The following is a 14,572-nucleotide window of genomic DNA, read 5'->3' on the forward strand; positions in this document are numbered from 1 at the left end:
TTTTGTCTTTTTAGACAGTCTAAAGTGTGCGAAATTCGCGTGCGCGCCGCTCTCGCGCGTGCGAGTGTCGTGCAGTCCAGTGAGGAGCACACGCTTATGTGGAAATTTTGTTTGAAAATTTAGAAACTCGGAAAATTTTCGGAAAAAGTCCAAAAATTTTCCAGTGAAATTAATTATTTTTCTTTTTGCAGGGTGGCGCAGAAGGCCAGGAATCGCACCCCGACAGTGGACTCGTAAAAAGTCTCGACCAGGAGCGGCGGTAAGTGTGTTTAGTAGTCAATTTGTTGAATGAAATCACTCAAAGTATGGCAGTTTTGTAGGGCCTATGAAGCCTCGGTTCAAAATTTTTGTCTTTTTAGACAGTCTAAAGTGTGCGAAATTCGCGTGCGCGCCGCTCTCGCGCGTGCGAGTGTCGTGCAGTCCAGTGAGGAGCACACGCTTATGTGGAAATTTTGTTTGTGTTGTATAGATATACCTATGTGTGCGGGCTGCGACCCGCGACGCCCGCCTACCTTTATATTATACTAATCAGTGTGCTAATGGCTGGCTTGTTTTACTGACGTATACGTACGCCCTCCCTTGCTAGATAGAAACACAACAGTGGCGACGAGTGCGGATTAAAAAAGTTGTTCGAAATGTCTACGGGAACGACTTATGGGGTTCTGACGACCTTTGACCATCTCTCACAAGAATGGGACAACTACAAGTCGCGTTTAAATCAATGGTTTATTGCTAACGACATAACCTCAACAACGGACAAAACAACAATTAAAAGGAGGGCGATCTTGTTAACATCATTAAGTGAGTCATCATTTAAGTTAGCAAGTGACCTGGCGTTACCCAAGAAGGTGGAAGAACTAGGATACGAGGAGTTATTAAAGCTACTCGACGATCACTTCACACCAAAAAGGCTTGGGTTTGCGGAAAAGTCGACATTTTATGCCGCAACACAGCGACCAGGGGAAAGTCACACTCAATGGGCAGCCAGGATAAGAGGGTTAGCGGCTCACTGTGAGTTCAAGAACTTGGAGGAAGCCTTGTTAGATAAGTTTATCATGGGCATGGTAGCAGGACGTGAGCGGGACAAGTTGTTCGTGCAGAACTAGCGGGAGCTGACCCTCGCTAAGGCCATAGATCTGGCAGAGAGCGTGAGGTGTGCACGGCAGGCCTCGTCACAGGCGGCGCCGGGGGCGAGCAGCGTTGGCGCAGCAAGTCCAGACACCGTATTCATGATAAACAAGAAGGAAAAGTGCAGTGTGTGCGGGTTTACCAACCATAAGTCTCAGCAGTGTCGTTTTAAAACCTACAAATGTAAAAAGTGTAATTTTAAAGGTCATTTACGTAAGATGTGTCCTAACGAGGCAAAAGTTAAATACGTGGATGAAGGTACTCTGGACGACGGAGACGACGGTGAGTCTTTTTATAATATTCGGTGCGTTAAAGGGAAACCAATGACGGAGCGAGTCATGATCAGTGGTCTGGCGTTAGAATTTGAAATAGATAGCGGTTCAGCGGTAAGCGTGATTTCCGAAAGTACGTACAAGTCGCATTTTAAACAATTACCATTGTCAGTAACCAACAAAAAATTATTTAGTTATACGGGCGAAAATATTAAAACAGTCGGAGTTGTATTATTGCCTATATCATATAATGGCCGTACGCATGTTTTAAATGTATACGTGGTATGCGCAAGCGGGCCGCCATTGCTAGGCCGTGATTTCATTAGGGAGTTTGACCTTCAGTTGGTACCTGCAAATGCAGCGGCCGTGCATACGTTACACGCGGAGATGCAGGCCGAATGCAAATCTAATATTGTCAAACAACTCGTCGATCAGTATCCGAAAGTTTTCTCAGACAATCTTGGATCGTTTAACAAATACGAAATAAGCTTGCGCCTTAAACCAGATGCTAAGCCGATTTTTTTTAAAGCGAGATCAGTACCCTACGCTTTAAAGGAAAAAATAGACAAAGAACTGGATCGGTTATTATCATTAGGCATTTTAAAACCTGTGGAACACTCCGAGTATGCATCGCCTGTGGTACCTGTTTTAAAGAAGAACGGCAGCATACGGTTATGTGCCGACTATTCGGTTACAATAAATAGACAGTTGGTTATGGACCAATATCCGTTGCCGACAGTAAACGATTTGTTAGCTAAATTACATGGGGGCGTACAATTCAGTAAAATAGATTTATCTATGGCATACAATCAGTTTATATTAAATAAAGATTCGCAAAGTCTAACATGCATCAACACGCATCGCGGTCTCTTTAATTTTACCCGTTTAGTTTTTGGGTTGTCCAGTGCGCCGGCCATTTTCCAGCGGGCGATGGAATGCTTGCTTTCGGGTATAGATGGAATCATATTTCTGTTGGACGACATTCTCATCACAGGAGCTAATAAAGACCAGCATATACATAGGCTGTATGCAGTGTTACAACGCTTAGATAACGCGGGTTTAACGGTACAGATGAGTAAGTGCGAATTCTTTAAAGATGAGATTTCATATTTAGGTCACATCATAGACAAGTACGGAATAAGGAAGTCGCTCGATAAGGTAAAAGCAATATTACAAGCTCCTAAGCCTACAAATGTGTCACAACTACAGTCGTTTCTGGGTCTCACTAATTATTATAGGAACTTTGTGCCCGACGCGTCATCCGTGTTAAGCCCATTATACAATTTATTAAATAAAAATACAAAATGGGAGTGGACTAGCATTCATGATGACGCATTCGTTCGAATAAAAAACATTTTAGCTTCTGACAAGACACTAGCGCATTTTAATCCTAGGGCCAGGTTAATATTGACTGTGGATGCGTCGCCAACCGGGTTAGGTGCTGTACTGTCACAAGTCGGCAGTGACGGGTTAGAAAGGCCAATATCGTACGCATCTCGGACGTTGAACTCTGCGGAAAAAAATTACGCACAAATTCAAAAAGAAGCTACAGCTATCATTTTCGGCATTAGACGGTTCCACCAGTACTTGTATGGACGGGCCGAGCCCTTTATATTACGAACGGACCATAAACCCCTGCTGGCAATATTTGGGCCACACAAGGGCGTCCCTGAAGTGTCGGCAAACCGGCTGCAGAGGTATGCCATATTCTTAACGGCGTACAATTATACTATAGAGTATATTAGTAGCAAGCTAAATAGCGCGGATTATTTGTCTAGGACAGGCGGGGAAGGGGGACCTGCGGAAACTCAGGAAGAACTCGCGGAGTGCGAAGATCGCGCAACCTACGTCAACTTTGTAGTAGAAGGCGACTTGCCAGTGACACTTAGTGATATGCGGCGCGAAACGTCTCGCGACCCCCACTTATCTGTAGTTATACGGTACGTCATGAACGGCTGGCCTAGAAAAATAAATGACGATAATCTCAAACCCTTCTTTAATTGCCGGTCACAGTTGTCACACGAAAATGGTATCCTAATGAGAGGACATAAAGTTGTTATTCCCTTAAACTTACAAAATACTATTTGTAAGGAACTACATAGTTCACACTTCGGGGTAGTAAAAATGAAGGCGGAGGCTCGCAAGCGGCTTTGGTTCCCGGGCGTGGACGCGGCGCTGGAGGCGCTGGCGGCGTCGTGCGGCGTGTGCTGCGCGCTACGGCCCGCGCCGCCGCACGCACCGCTGGCGCCTTGGCCTCTGCCGCCGCACCCGTTTTACCGAATCCATGTGGATTTCTTAGGCCCGTTTCATAATTGTATGTTTTTAATCATTGTAGACGCGTATAGTAAATGGGTAGAATGTTACGACGTGTCTTCAACATACAATTCGACGGCGGTTATTAATAAATTGTATGATACGATGTCAAGATTTGGAATTCCACATACGTTGGTGAGTGACAACGCTACCTCTTTCACTTCTGTAGAATTTAAGGATTTTTGTAAACGAAACGGTATTGAACACGTTTTATCTCCAGTTTATCACCCAGCTAGTAATGGCCAAGCCGAGAGTTTCGTAAAGATTGTGAAAAGGGGCCTTAAGGGTATTATTTTAGAGGGATGTAATAAAAGATCTCTTCACGGTAAAATTAATAAATTTTTATTTGATTACCGAAATTCAAAACACAGTACCACTGATCAGTCGCCTGCGGAATTGGTATACGGGCGCGCGTTACGCTCGAGGCTGGACTTAATAGACCCAGTCGCGCCGTCACCCTCGTCCACCGACCTTACACGTACCGTCGAACGTAAACAGTCCTCACAGGCTAAAGATTACAAAGGAGTACAACGTGCGGGTTTTAAAGAAGATGATAACGTATGGATAACTAAAAATAAGGATACTAAAAAATTCACTTGGATGGAAGGAGTAATAAAAAAGAAAATTGGACACGTTATGTATGTGGTATATGTGCCAAGTCTGAAAAGTGAAATTACAAGACACATCGATCAGATTAGACCACGAGTGTTTTCGGCAGCTAGCGACGACCAGACCTGGGACCCGGACGTGATACCAGACCTACCATCACATGCTGCAGTCCACTGCGATGCTGTCGCGGCACCAGGAGGGGAAGGGGAGTCAGCTAGGGAGCCTGGGCAAGGTGCGTCGCCGGTGGGTTGCCCGGCAACACCGCTGCGCCCTTGCAACGACGCTCAAAGTACCTGTGCAAGATCGCCGGTAGGGAACCTACCGAGGAGTGCCACGAGTGCGGCTGCGCTGTGGACACGGCGCAACACACGCTTGCCGATTGCCCGAGCTGGGCGGTGCAGCGGGCCGCACTCGTGGCGGTAGTGGGACAAGACCTCTACCTGCCGGCTGTGGTCAGGGCCATGGCCGGCAGTGAGACGTCTTGGGATGCGATAGTCTCGTTCTGCGAAGACGTGATGACGCAGAAGGAGGCTGCGGAGCGGCTGAGAGAGGATGCCGTGGACTCCCAGCCGATCCGCCGCAGGAGAGTCGGGCGCAGGCGGCTTGCACAAGACCGCCGCCTGCCTCCATAAGGAGGACCTCCGGGCGATAGATGCGAGGACATTTACCGCCCGTGGGAGATAGGTCCTCGTGCTGGAAGGCGCACTCTGTGTTCAAAGTGCGCCTTTGGCGAATGAGGGGGCACGAAATGCCCCCGGAGAAGGGTCCGCTTTAGCGGACGCCGCTGGCTGGGTCGCGGTCGTGTGCGAAAGCGTTCCCGTAACCCAGTCACCAGGCGAAGTGTTTGAACACCGTGGGGTTTAGTCGGTAAGAGTCCGACATAACCATTGCACCTCCCCGGGTGTGTTGGTATCCATGAGGATTCCCCACGTAAAAAAAAAAAAAAAAAAAAAAAAAAAAAGGTTAGGTTAGGTTAGGTTAGGTTAGGTTAGGTTCCCGTGTGGGGTTGCTAGTCCCCCATCGGGCGCGTCCCCGGGTGGTGGATAGGGGAATGCCTCCCAGATATGGGGGGTACCGGGGAAACCCGGCGCGAACCAAAACTAGCACGAGGCGGGGTGGGGCGCTTTTGTGCGCTGCCACTGAGGGTGGGGCGCTTCTGTGCGCTGCCACTGAGGGCGGGGCCTTATAGGCCGCGAGGAAGGACAACCTCAGTAAAAAATCACCGGTGTGGGTGGAAACGCCCTGCGCGGCGGGCTCTCCGGTCTTCATGGCCGGTGAGCGCTGGCTTCGGCCACCGTCGGGCAACCCGTAATCCGCACTGAGCGGAACCGGGGGTCCCGCGCACTGAGCGTGGGGCTGCGAGGAAGACAACCTCTATAAAAAACTACCCCAATCCTAAGGTTTGATGCCCGCCGATGGGATGCATGGTTGCTGGGAGTGCAGCCACTAGGGTGTCTGGGGAGGGTCCCCATAAGGCCCATAAACAAAATGGAACTACGACATGGCAAAAAATCTACCCGGGAGGGTCCCCGCGAGGGGGAATCCCTTGGTGCGTCACTAGTGGCGCATCGGCCCCATGTATACGGGGGGGCCACCAGTCGTGAGGGAGAGGAGAAGATTGTGGGGGGCGTAGGGAAAGTTGGAAATGTGCAAGGGGGGAAAGAAGTTATGATTGCTTTAGAGAGGTGCGAAGTTTTAGCAGAGAAGCACGAGAGGGAAATGAGGAAGGACAGAGAGGGAAAGAAGGACGATTCGTCCGTGAGGACGGAGATGTCGGACGAGGCTATGTCAGACTGCAGCCTCATAACAGTAGAGACCAGGCCCAGATCGGAGTCTGAGTCTTCTGGCAATGCGTCTGGCGCAGCTTCAGGCCGTCTGTGGAAGGGGCCGAAGAGGCCGCGACTTGGGGAGTTCGACGTACAACTCTCAATGTCCTCGGATGAGGAAATGAAAGATGCGTCGTCACCCACTAGAGGGAGAGGCAGACCACCCACTACGGGTAAATACGTTGGGCTAGCTAAGGCCAGGGAGGCCCTCAACAGGGCTAAGAAGGAAGAAATGCGCTTGCAGGTTGAGCAGGACCTGTTGAGGACCTCACTAACGTCTAGATTCCGCCGCGAAAAGCAGCGGTCTATTGAACGCGAGATTGGGCCAATGACCGACGATATGTCAGCGGCCCAAATCCAAAAAAGAGCGCTGGATGAAGTGGCGCTGATATCGTCGATCGCCACCAAGTCCACAAATTTGAAGGGGACATTTGTGCGCGAACTCAAGAACGCGGCATCCTCCATCAAAGAGGCGGTTGAGGTCTTGAGTTCACGCACCATATCGGATGAGACACGGCAACTGCAGGCGGACAATGCACGTCTGCAAGCTGAAATGGCCAGCCTGCGAAAGGAGTTGGCCACCTTAAGGAGTGACTTGGAGAAGTCGCGGAAGCAGGGTCCCGCGTCCTCTCCCCCGGATACGACAGAGGGGCTGCGCCCTGACCCGCAGCTCGCTCAATCCAAGGCGAGAACTGAAGTGCCCAAGTCGCTACCTTCAGTGATGGAAGAGGTCTGTCGGACGGTGTTGACCCAGGTCGGGACGATGCTGAATGCTCGTCTGGCAGCACTGGAGGACAGGCTCCTTCCAGAGAAACGGATCCGGCCACCACTGGCGGCTGACAAGAGGAAGGCGACAAGGCAGCCCGCATCGTATGCGGACGCCACACGCGTGCCAGGCCCAAGCCAGCCTGCTGAAGAAGGGCGCCACGCTACGGAGACGCCACCTGCTCGCCCTGCAAGTCAGCCAGCGGCGGCAAAACGCCCTACTGACCTTTCTGCACCCAAGGAGGCGCAATGGCAGAAGGTCAGCCAGAAGAGGGCAAAGAAGAAGGACAAGGGTGGCTCGCAGTCGCAGCCGCAAAAGACGCAGCGGGGAGGGGGGCCGGGGACTGCAAAATCAGGGCCTAAACTTCGCCCGCCTCGTTCTTCGGCTGTCGTGCTCACACTGCAGCCGGAAGCCGAGAAGAGAGGCGCCTCATATGCCGGGGTATTGGCTGAAGCCAGACAAAAAATCGCTCTGTCTGACCTCGGCATAACCAGTCTCCGGTTTAGGAAAGCCGCTACTGGGGGACGCATTCTCGAGCTGCCTGGCGCCTCCAGCGCCGAAAAGGCGGATGCCCTTGCTCTCAGGCTGAAGGAGGTGGTCAGCGAGGAGATCGCTCGAGTCTCAAGGCCGGTTAAATGTGCTGATATGCGCTGGGGTGGCCCAAGTTGTGGCTCGGATCCGACGGTTGGGGCTGGAGGTCGCCCTTAACAAATCTGAGGCTTTGTGTTTTCACGGGCCTCGGATGGCACCTCCAGCTGGGTCGAATCTGGTGGTGGGAGGAGTTTCCATCGCTGTCGAGTCAACGATGAAGTACCTGGGACTCGTCCTCGACAGCCGATGGAAATTCGAGGAGCACTTTCGGCGCCTGGCCCCCAAACTCATCGGGGCTGCAGGGGCGCTGAGTCGGCTCCTCCCTAACTTGGGCGGACCTGGCGTTGGCTGCCGCCGCCTGTACACAGGAGTGGTGCGGTCGATGGCCCTGTATGGAGCACCGATCTGGGCAGACGCTCTTGTCGCCCGTAATAGGACCCTGCTGCGAAGGCCGCAACGGGTCATGGCGGCAAGAGTGATCAGAGCGTACCGCACCATTTCGCACGAGGCGGCCTGCGCGTTGGCAGGGACACCCCCGTGGGACCTGGATGCGGAGGTGTTGGCGTGTGTGCACGAGCGAAGGGTGGAGGTCCGCATGCGGGGAGAACACCCTTCGCCGGAGAGGGTCACTGGGTGGCGGCGTTTAGCGCAGGCCGAGCTCTTTCGCCAATGGCGAGAGAGGCTCGAGTCGCCCAGTGCCGGTCTGCGGACTATTGACGGGATTCGCCCCGTGCTTCAGCAGTGGGTGGAGAGAAGACACGGGGTGATGACCTTCCACCTTGCGCAGGTGCTTTCAGGACACGGTTGTTTCGGAAAGTACCTGTGCAAGATCGCCGGTAGGGAACCTACCGAGGAGTGCCACGAGTGCGGCTGCGCTGTGGACACGGCGCAACACACGCTTGCCGAATGCCCGAGCTGGGCGGTGCAGCGGGCCGCACTCGTGGCGGTAGTGGGACAAGACCTCTCCCTGCCGGCTGTGGTCAGGGCCATGGCCGGCAGTGAGACGTCTTGGGATGCGATAGTCTCGTTCTGCGAAGACGTGATGACGCAGAAGGAGGCTGCGGAGCGGCTGAGAGAGGATGCCGTGGCCCAACAAAAGACGAGCTCATTGACAGGGCCAGGAGTGCGGTCTCCTCAATAACGTGCGAGACTCAGAAGTCCAGCAACCTCAAGGGCGGCGTGAAGGGTGAAATAAACCGGGCTACCAAAGAAATCCGCGCTGCCATGGACGCCCTACAGGCAATGACAATTGACGAGGAAGCCCAAAGACTCCGGGCAGACAACAGGAGGATGAGACAGGAGATGGCCACCTTAAGAGCGGAGGTCAAGGCCCTCCGGTTCGCGTTCTCTGCAAGGGAAAAATCCCCTGCACCAGTGGGTCAGCACGATCTGGGCATGGATCAACAGAGCTCCCCGGCACTCGGCGAGATGCTTGAGATCTTAAAGAGGGATCTCTTTATATCCATCGGGGGGATGGTAAATGACCGCCTCGAGCAGCTGGAAAAGCGACTCCCACAGGAGCCCATTTTGAGACCGCCACTCGCGGCTGATAAAAAGAAAGGAGCAGTTACCCGCCGCTCTCCCGATGAGCCATCAGCGGGCCCCTCGCCTGCGCGTCCAGCCAAGGCTCGCTCGGAGGCAGGAACTAAGGCCACTAAGCCTACCGCTGCGCCGCAGACAGAGTGCAGCGTCCCCACACGTAGTGCAGAGCCACGTGAGGCTGAAGCCACTGAGACCACGGCTCCAGCCCCACCAACCCCATCCGCCTGGTCAAAGGTAATTGGGAGGAAGGCTAAAGCCAAGACGGCTAAGTCCACAAAGCCCAAGGCTCCTAACTCAGACTGCGCACCTGCTAAGGCTACGCCGGCTAAACGCAAGGGTAAACTGAGCCCTCCAAAGTCGTCAGCGGTCGTTATCACCCTGAGGCCAGAAGCCGTCGCAACCCAAACTTACGCGACGGTCATTAAGACAGCCACCGCGGGCCTGGCCCTAAAGGAGGTCGGAGTGGACCATGTACGGGTGCGCAAATCAGCCACCGGGGCCAGAGTTATTGAGGTTCCGGGGGCCGACAGCGCCAAGGCTGCAGATGAGTTGGCGGGCAAACTGCAAGGCCTGGTCGGCGAATGGGTGACGGTTACACGGCCCATGAAAACCGCAGAACTGCGGATCGCTGGGATTGACGAGTCCGTCACACCTGAAGAAGTACAGAGGGTGGTGGCGCAAATGGGAAGTGTTCCACTGGAGATGGTTAGAGCTGGTGCTATTCGGGCAGGACCCAGAGGGACTGGATCGATATTGGTCCGATGCCCTGTGACTACAGCGAAGCTACTCGTAGCCGAGGGAAGGATAGTCGTTGGGTGGTCGTCAGCCCGTGTTACCCTTTTGGAACCTATCCCGATGCGCTGCTTTAAGTGCATGGGGGTGGGTCACACAAGGGCTCTCTGCCCGTCACCGGCCGACCGGAGCACTTTGTGCTTCAGATGTGGCAAGGAAGGGCACAAGGCGGCCTCGTGCTCGGATGAGCCTAAATGTGCAATCTGCACGCAAATGGGCAGGAAAGCTGGCCACGTTATGGGAGGGCTAAAGTGTTCCCCGCCCCCAACAAAGGGTAAGGAGGCTCCTTTGACTCGGGCCCCAGGCTCTTCAAGAGGCCGAGAAGAACCGCCACAGGAGGACATCGAAATGGCGATTAATGACCATACGCCATAGCGAATTTCTGCAGGCCAATCTGAACCACTGCGCCCGTGCCCAGGACCTCCTGATACAACACATGGCGGAGTGGCAGATTCAAGTGGCGACAGCCGCCGAGCCCTACTTCATCCCTACTCAATCAAATTGGGCTGGTGATGTCGAGGGATCGGTGGCTATTGTGGTGCCGGCACATGGAACTCCACTGGTTCCACAACGCAGCGGACCAGGGTTTGTAGCGGTCGTGTGGGGGGAGGTGACACTAATTGGAGTATACTTCTCCCCAAACAAACCCCTGTCTGCCTTCGAGGCTTATCTTAGAAGTCTGGAGCCAGTGGTGAGAGGTGCGGCCCCGACCCATGTAATTCTGATGGGGGACTTAAATGCGAAGTCTGCCGCGTGGGGATCCCCCATAACAGATCTGAGGGGAGTTGAGTTGGAGAACTGGGCTGCCATGGTCGGCCTGGTCCTTCTCAACCAAGGACGCGCGAACACCTGCGTGCGACGGCAGGGGGGGTCAATAGTGGATGTCTCATTCGCTACCCCTGCCATCGCCTCACATGCCCAGGATTGGCGCGTCCTCGAGGAAGTGGAGACTCTGTCAGACCATCGGTACATCCGGTGGAGAGTCTCCGCATCCTGCTCGTTGCCTCAAAGTCAGACCGGAGGAGGGAGAGTAGTGTTTCCGAGATGGTCCCTAGCCCGCCTCGACCGTGAAATGGTGGAGGAAGGAGCCATTGTTGAGGCCTGGAACGCAGCCACCCCGGTGTTGACTGATGTTGAGGAGAGGGCGAGGCGTTTCCGCATCGCATTGACGAGGGTATGTGATGCAGCGATGCCCCGGACCAGGTGCCTCCCAGCCCGGAAGGCGGTTTACTGGTGGTCGCAAGAAATTGCTGCTCTCCGTTGCGACAGTAATCGGGCACGGCGGGCTTACACCCGTTGCCGCCGAAGAAGGCCACTGGACGCGCCGGAAGAGGATCGCCTATATAAAGAGCTCCAGAGGGCAAAAAGGGCATTCCAGGTGGCCATCGCTAATGCCAAGGACTCCGCCAGCGAGGAGTTCCTGGCAACCCTGAATAGGGATCCATGGGGTCGGCCATACCGCATCGTCAGAGGTAAGATGCGGAGTGCCCCGTCCATGAACTCCATGGAGCCGGAGCTCCTTAATCGGGTGGTGTCTGGACTCTTTCCTCAACCACCAGCTTTTACGCCCCCGACTATGACGATTCCATCATTCGGGGAGCTAGAAGAGTCGATAGAAGCCCCTCCATTCACAGAGAATGAATTAGGAGAAGCGTGGAACCACCTGCGGCGGTGCAAGAAGGCACCGGGACCGGATGGAGTCCCGGGAAGAGTCCTGGCGATGGCCTTGAGGCACCTCGGGAGCCACCTTAGGCAGCTATTTAATGACTGCCTGGAGGCGGGGCGGTTCCCGAGAGTATGGAAACAGGGACGCTTGGTGCTGTTGCGGAAGGAGGGTCGTTCTCCTGATTCTCCTTCGGCATACAGACCAATCGTACTTATTGATGAGGTGAGCAAGATGCTGGAGTGAGTTCTGGCCTCTCGTATTAACCAGCACCTCGCTCTGCAGGGCCCTGATCTTTCGGAACACCAGTACGGCTTCAGGGTAGGCAAGTCGACGATAGATGCCGTTGGTGCTCTGAAAAGCTTCTGCGAAGGAGCGCAGAAGGAAAGCGACGGGGTATTGGCGGTATCACTAGATATCGCCAATGCCTTTGGCACCCTGCCATATAGCGTGATAGAGGAGGCGCTCCAGTATCATCGGGTGCCCCTGTACCTGCGCCGAATGATAGGGCACTACCTGGAGGAAAGGGTAGTGATCTATCAGGGAAGAGACGGGGCGAGGCAGGAGAGGCGGATGGCTTGTGGGGTTCCGCAGGGATCGGTCCTCGGACCCCTGCTGTGGAACCTGGGCTTTGATTGGGCAATTCGTCCGGTTCTGCTGCCCCGGATGGTAATTATTTGTTACGCGGACGACACCATGGTTGCCGTCCGGGGAAGCAGTTATGAGGAGTCGGTGAGGAGGGCTACGGTGGCCACCGAGCTGATGGTCACCCGAATTGGCATGTTGGGGCTCAAAGTTGCCCTTCCAAAGACGGAGGCCGTCCTATTCGGGGGAGCGGGCTGGCGGCCCCCGGCACACGCAAGCATTACGGTGTCGGGGGAAGTTGTCCAAATCAGGGCCCACATGAAATATCGCCTGTTCGCGGGGGTGGTAAGAAGTATGGCAACGTATGGAGCCCCCATTTGGTTCGATGCACTCCGTGCGCCAACCAGGGCCCTTCTGCGGAGGCCGCAACGGGTAGTGGCAAACAGAATATGCCGGGCATACACGACCGTTGCGTTCGCGGCTGCCTGCGTGTTAGCTGGCACCCCCCCGTGGGAGTTGGAAGCAGGAGTCCTCGCTGAGACGTACCGCATCAGAGCGGAGAGTCGGGCAAGAGGGGGGCCACCGGCCATCGAAGTTATCGGGCGGGCACAGAGGATGGCTGCACGGAGGATGCGGGACCGCTGGAAATCGAGTCTGGCGGATGCCCTCTATGGAAAACGGACCATAGAGGCCATTCGCCCGGTACTGGGTCGGTGGTCCCGTCGCAAGCATGGGGTGCTATCATACCGACTGGTGCAGGTGTTAACCAGCCATGGCTGCTTTGGCCATTACCTGTACCGAGTCGCGAGAAGGGAACCAACTCCGACGTGTCATGAGTGTGGCGCTGTGGATGACACGGCTCAGCACACCCTAGAAGAATGCAGTAAATGGGACACACAGCGCCGCACTCTGGTGGCGGCAATCGGCGGGGACCTCTCGCTGCCCAGCGTTGTGCTTGCCATGCTGAGCAGCGAAGCGTCTTGGGACGCTGTGGCTGATTTCTGCGAAGAGGTCATCTTGCAGAAGGAGGCCGCGGAGCGGATGCGTGAAGAAGATCTAAACGCGCACCCGCTCCGGCGCAGACGGGGGGGAAGAAGACGGGGGGGAAGAAGACGGCGGCAATTTGCCGCTCGTCAGCTTCCCTTGGGAGGCGGCGGGTAGCTATTGGGCTAGCTGCCCGCCACTATAACTAGTCTCCTCACTGTCTAAGGGGGGATCACGCTGTCCCGACCCCCTCCTTTTTAGCGCGGGAGCCCCGGCATTCGGCTGGGGCAGTTGGCAGACGCCTGGGAAGTATACAACGGGTTCCCCGGGCGTCTAGCAAAGCCAACGAGAGGGACATGCCGTGGTGGTTTTTAGTTCGGGTATACCCCAGAGGGGGGAGTCCCACATAACCTCCGTCCTGCCCAAGGGACGGGGGTAGTCATAAAGCTTTTCCACCACGACAAAAAAAAAAAAAAAAAAGGTTAGGTTAGGTTAGGTTAGGTTAGGTTAGGTTAGGTTTTTTTTTTTTTTTTTTGTATCTCGCTGGTGGGAAATGCATTTACGCATCCTGTTCTGGAACTACGTTCCGAAGGCGGACCGTAGTTCCAGCCCAGGTATGTAGGACTCCTGGGCTGTGACGATACCCAGACTACCCACTAAAAACCACCAGCGGTCCTACCACACTGTCGTTATTAATTATACGACATCTTTGTTACAGCAAATTGACAAAAACATTTATGTTATTCAACCATGACTTACGCGCCATAACTCACCAATTCTATATCTAATTTTACATGACTACATTAAGACTATAATACCTATTTATATACTTAATTAAACTAAAAATACTGTTTTTTTTTTTTTTTTTTTTTTTTTTTTCCCCTTCCCTTCCCTTTTCTTTTCTTTTCTCCCTTATTATACAAAGAATTTGCTTACAACTAGGGGGTTAGTACACGTTTTAATGTTGACATTACTGTCGCTTAATTTAGGTGTTTTTTTTTTTTTTTTTTTTTTTTTTTTTTAACGTATATTGCTTACACTACAGGATTAGTACTTATCTTAACTTATGTATCTTAACTATCTTAGATCATAAACATCTGTCTAAGCTATTAAACGCTTGCCCCATTAGCCCTTGCCGATTTCCGGACCGCATCAAGAGCGAACTCCAGGAATATCGGCCTGCAGTCTTCCTCATTGATGGCATGACATAAATTAGTACTATTGAGGTCCAGGTCCATTCTGTGCACACAATCCAACCTAAGATTGCTAAATCTAGGGCACTCTAAAATTATGTGCTGCACCGTTTCTTCACTAGATCCATCGCATACACAGAATGGATCCTGGGCCAGTTTAAATCTGTGCAAATACTGTTTAAATCCTCCATGTCCGCTGAGTAACTGTGCCGTAAGGTTGTCCATCTTCACATGGCGGAGGCTGTGGTACGCGTCCTTAATTTCCGGGAAGAAGAGCTTAGTAGTAGCCCCCGTTGGTGTTGCGATGT

At 53.6% G+C, this 14,572-nt stretch overlaps 2 protein-coding genes and 1 pseudogene across 2 annotated transcripts; all 3 read left to right on the top strand.

The window, feature by feature from the left end:
* Positions 1-479: 479 nt before the first annotated feature.
* LOC120634656 lies at positions 480-4,745 on the top strand (annotated as a pseudogene).
* A 1,245-nt stretch (positions 4,746-5,990) lies between these two features.
* On the top strand, positions 5,991-7,622 carry LOC120634657. Its single transcript, XM_039905388.1, has one exon. The coding sequence runs from the start codon at positions 5,991-5,993 to the stop codon at positions 7,620-7,622; it is 1,632 nt and encodes a 543-aa protein (XP_039761322.1).
* A 2,593-nt stretch (positions 7,623-10,215) lies between these two features.
* LOC120634658 lies at positions 10,216-13,248 on the top strand (the record flags this gene model as incomplete). The annotated part of the gene is made up of 3 exons (XM_039905389.1): positions 10,216-10,722; positions 11,773-12,171; positions 12,313-13,248. Coding segments are annotated over 3 exons (1,842 nt in total), but the record flags the coding sequence as incomplete, so codon positions are not given.
* Positions 13,249-14,572: the final 1,324 nt, after the last annotated feature.

This window comes from Pararge aegeria, chromosome 24 (genome assembly GCF_905163445.1).
Source record: "Pararge aegeria chromosome 24, ilParAegt1.1, whole genome shotgun sequence".
In the NCBI taxonomy this organism is placed as follows: domain Eukaryota; kingdom Metazoa; phylum Arthropoda; class Insecta; order Lepidoptera; family Nymphalidae; genus Pararge; species Pararge aegeria.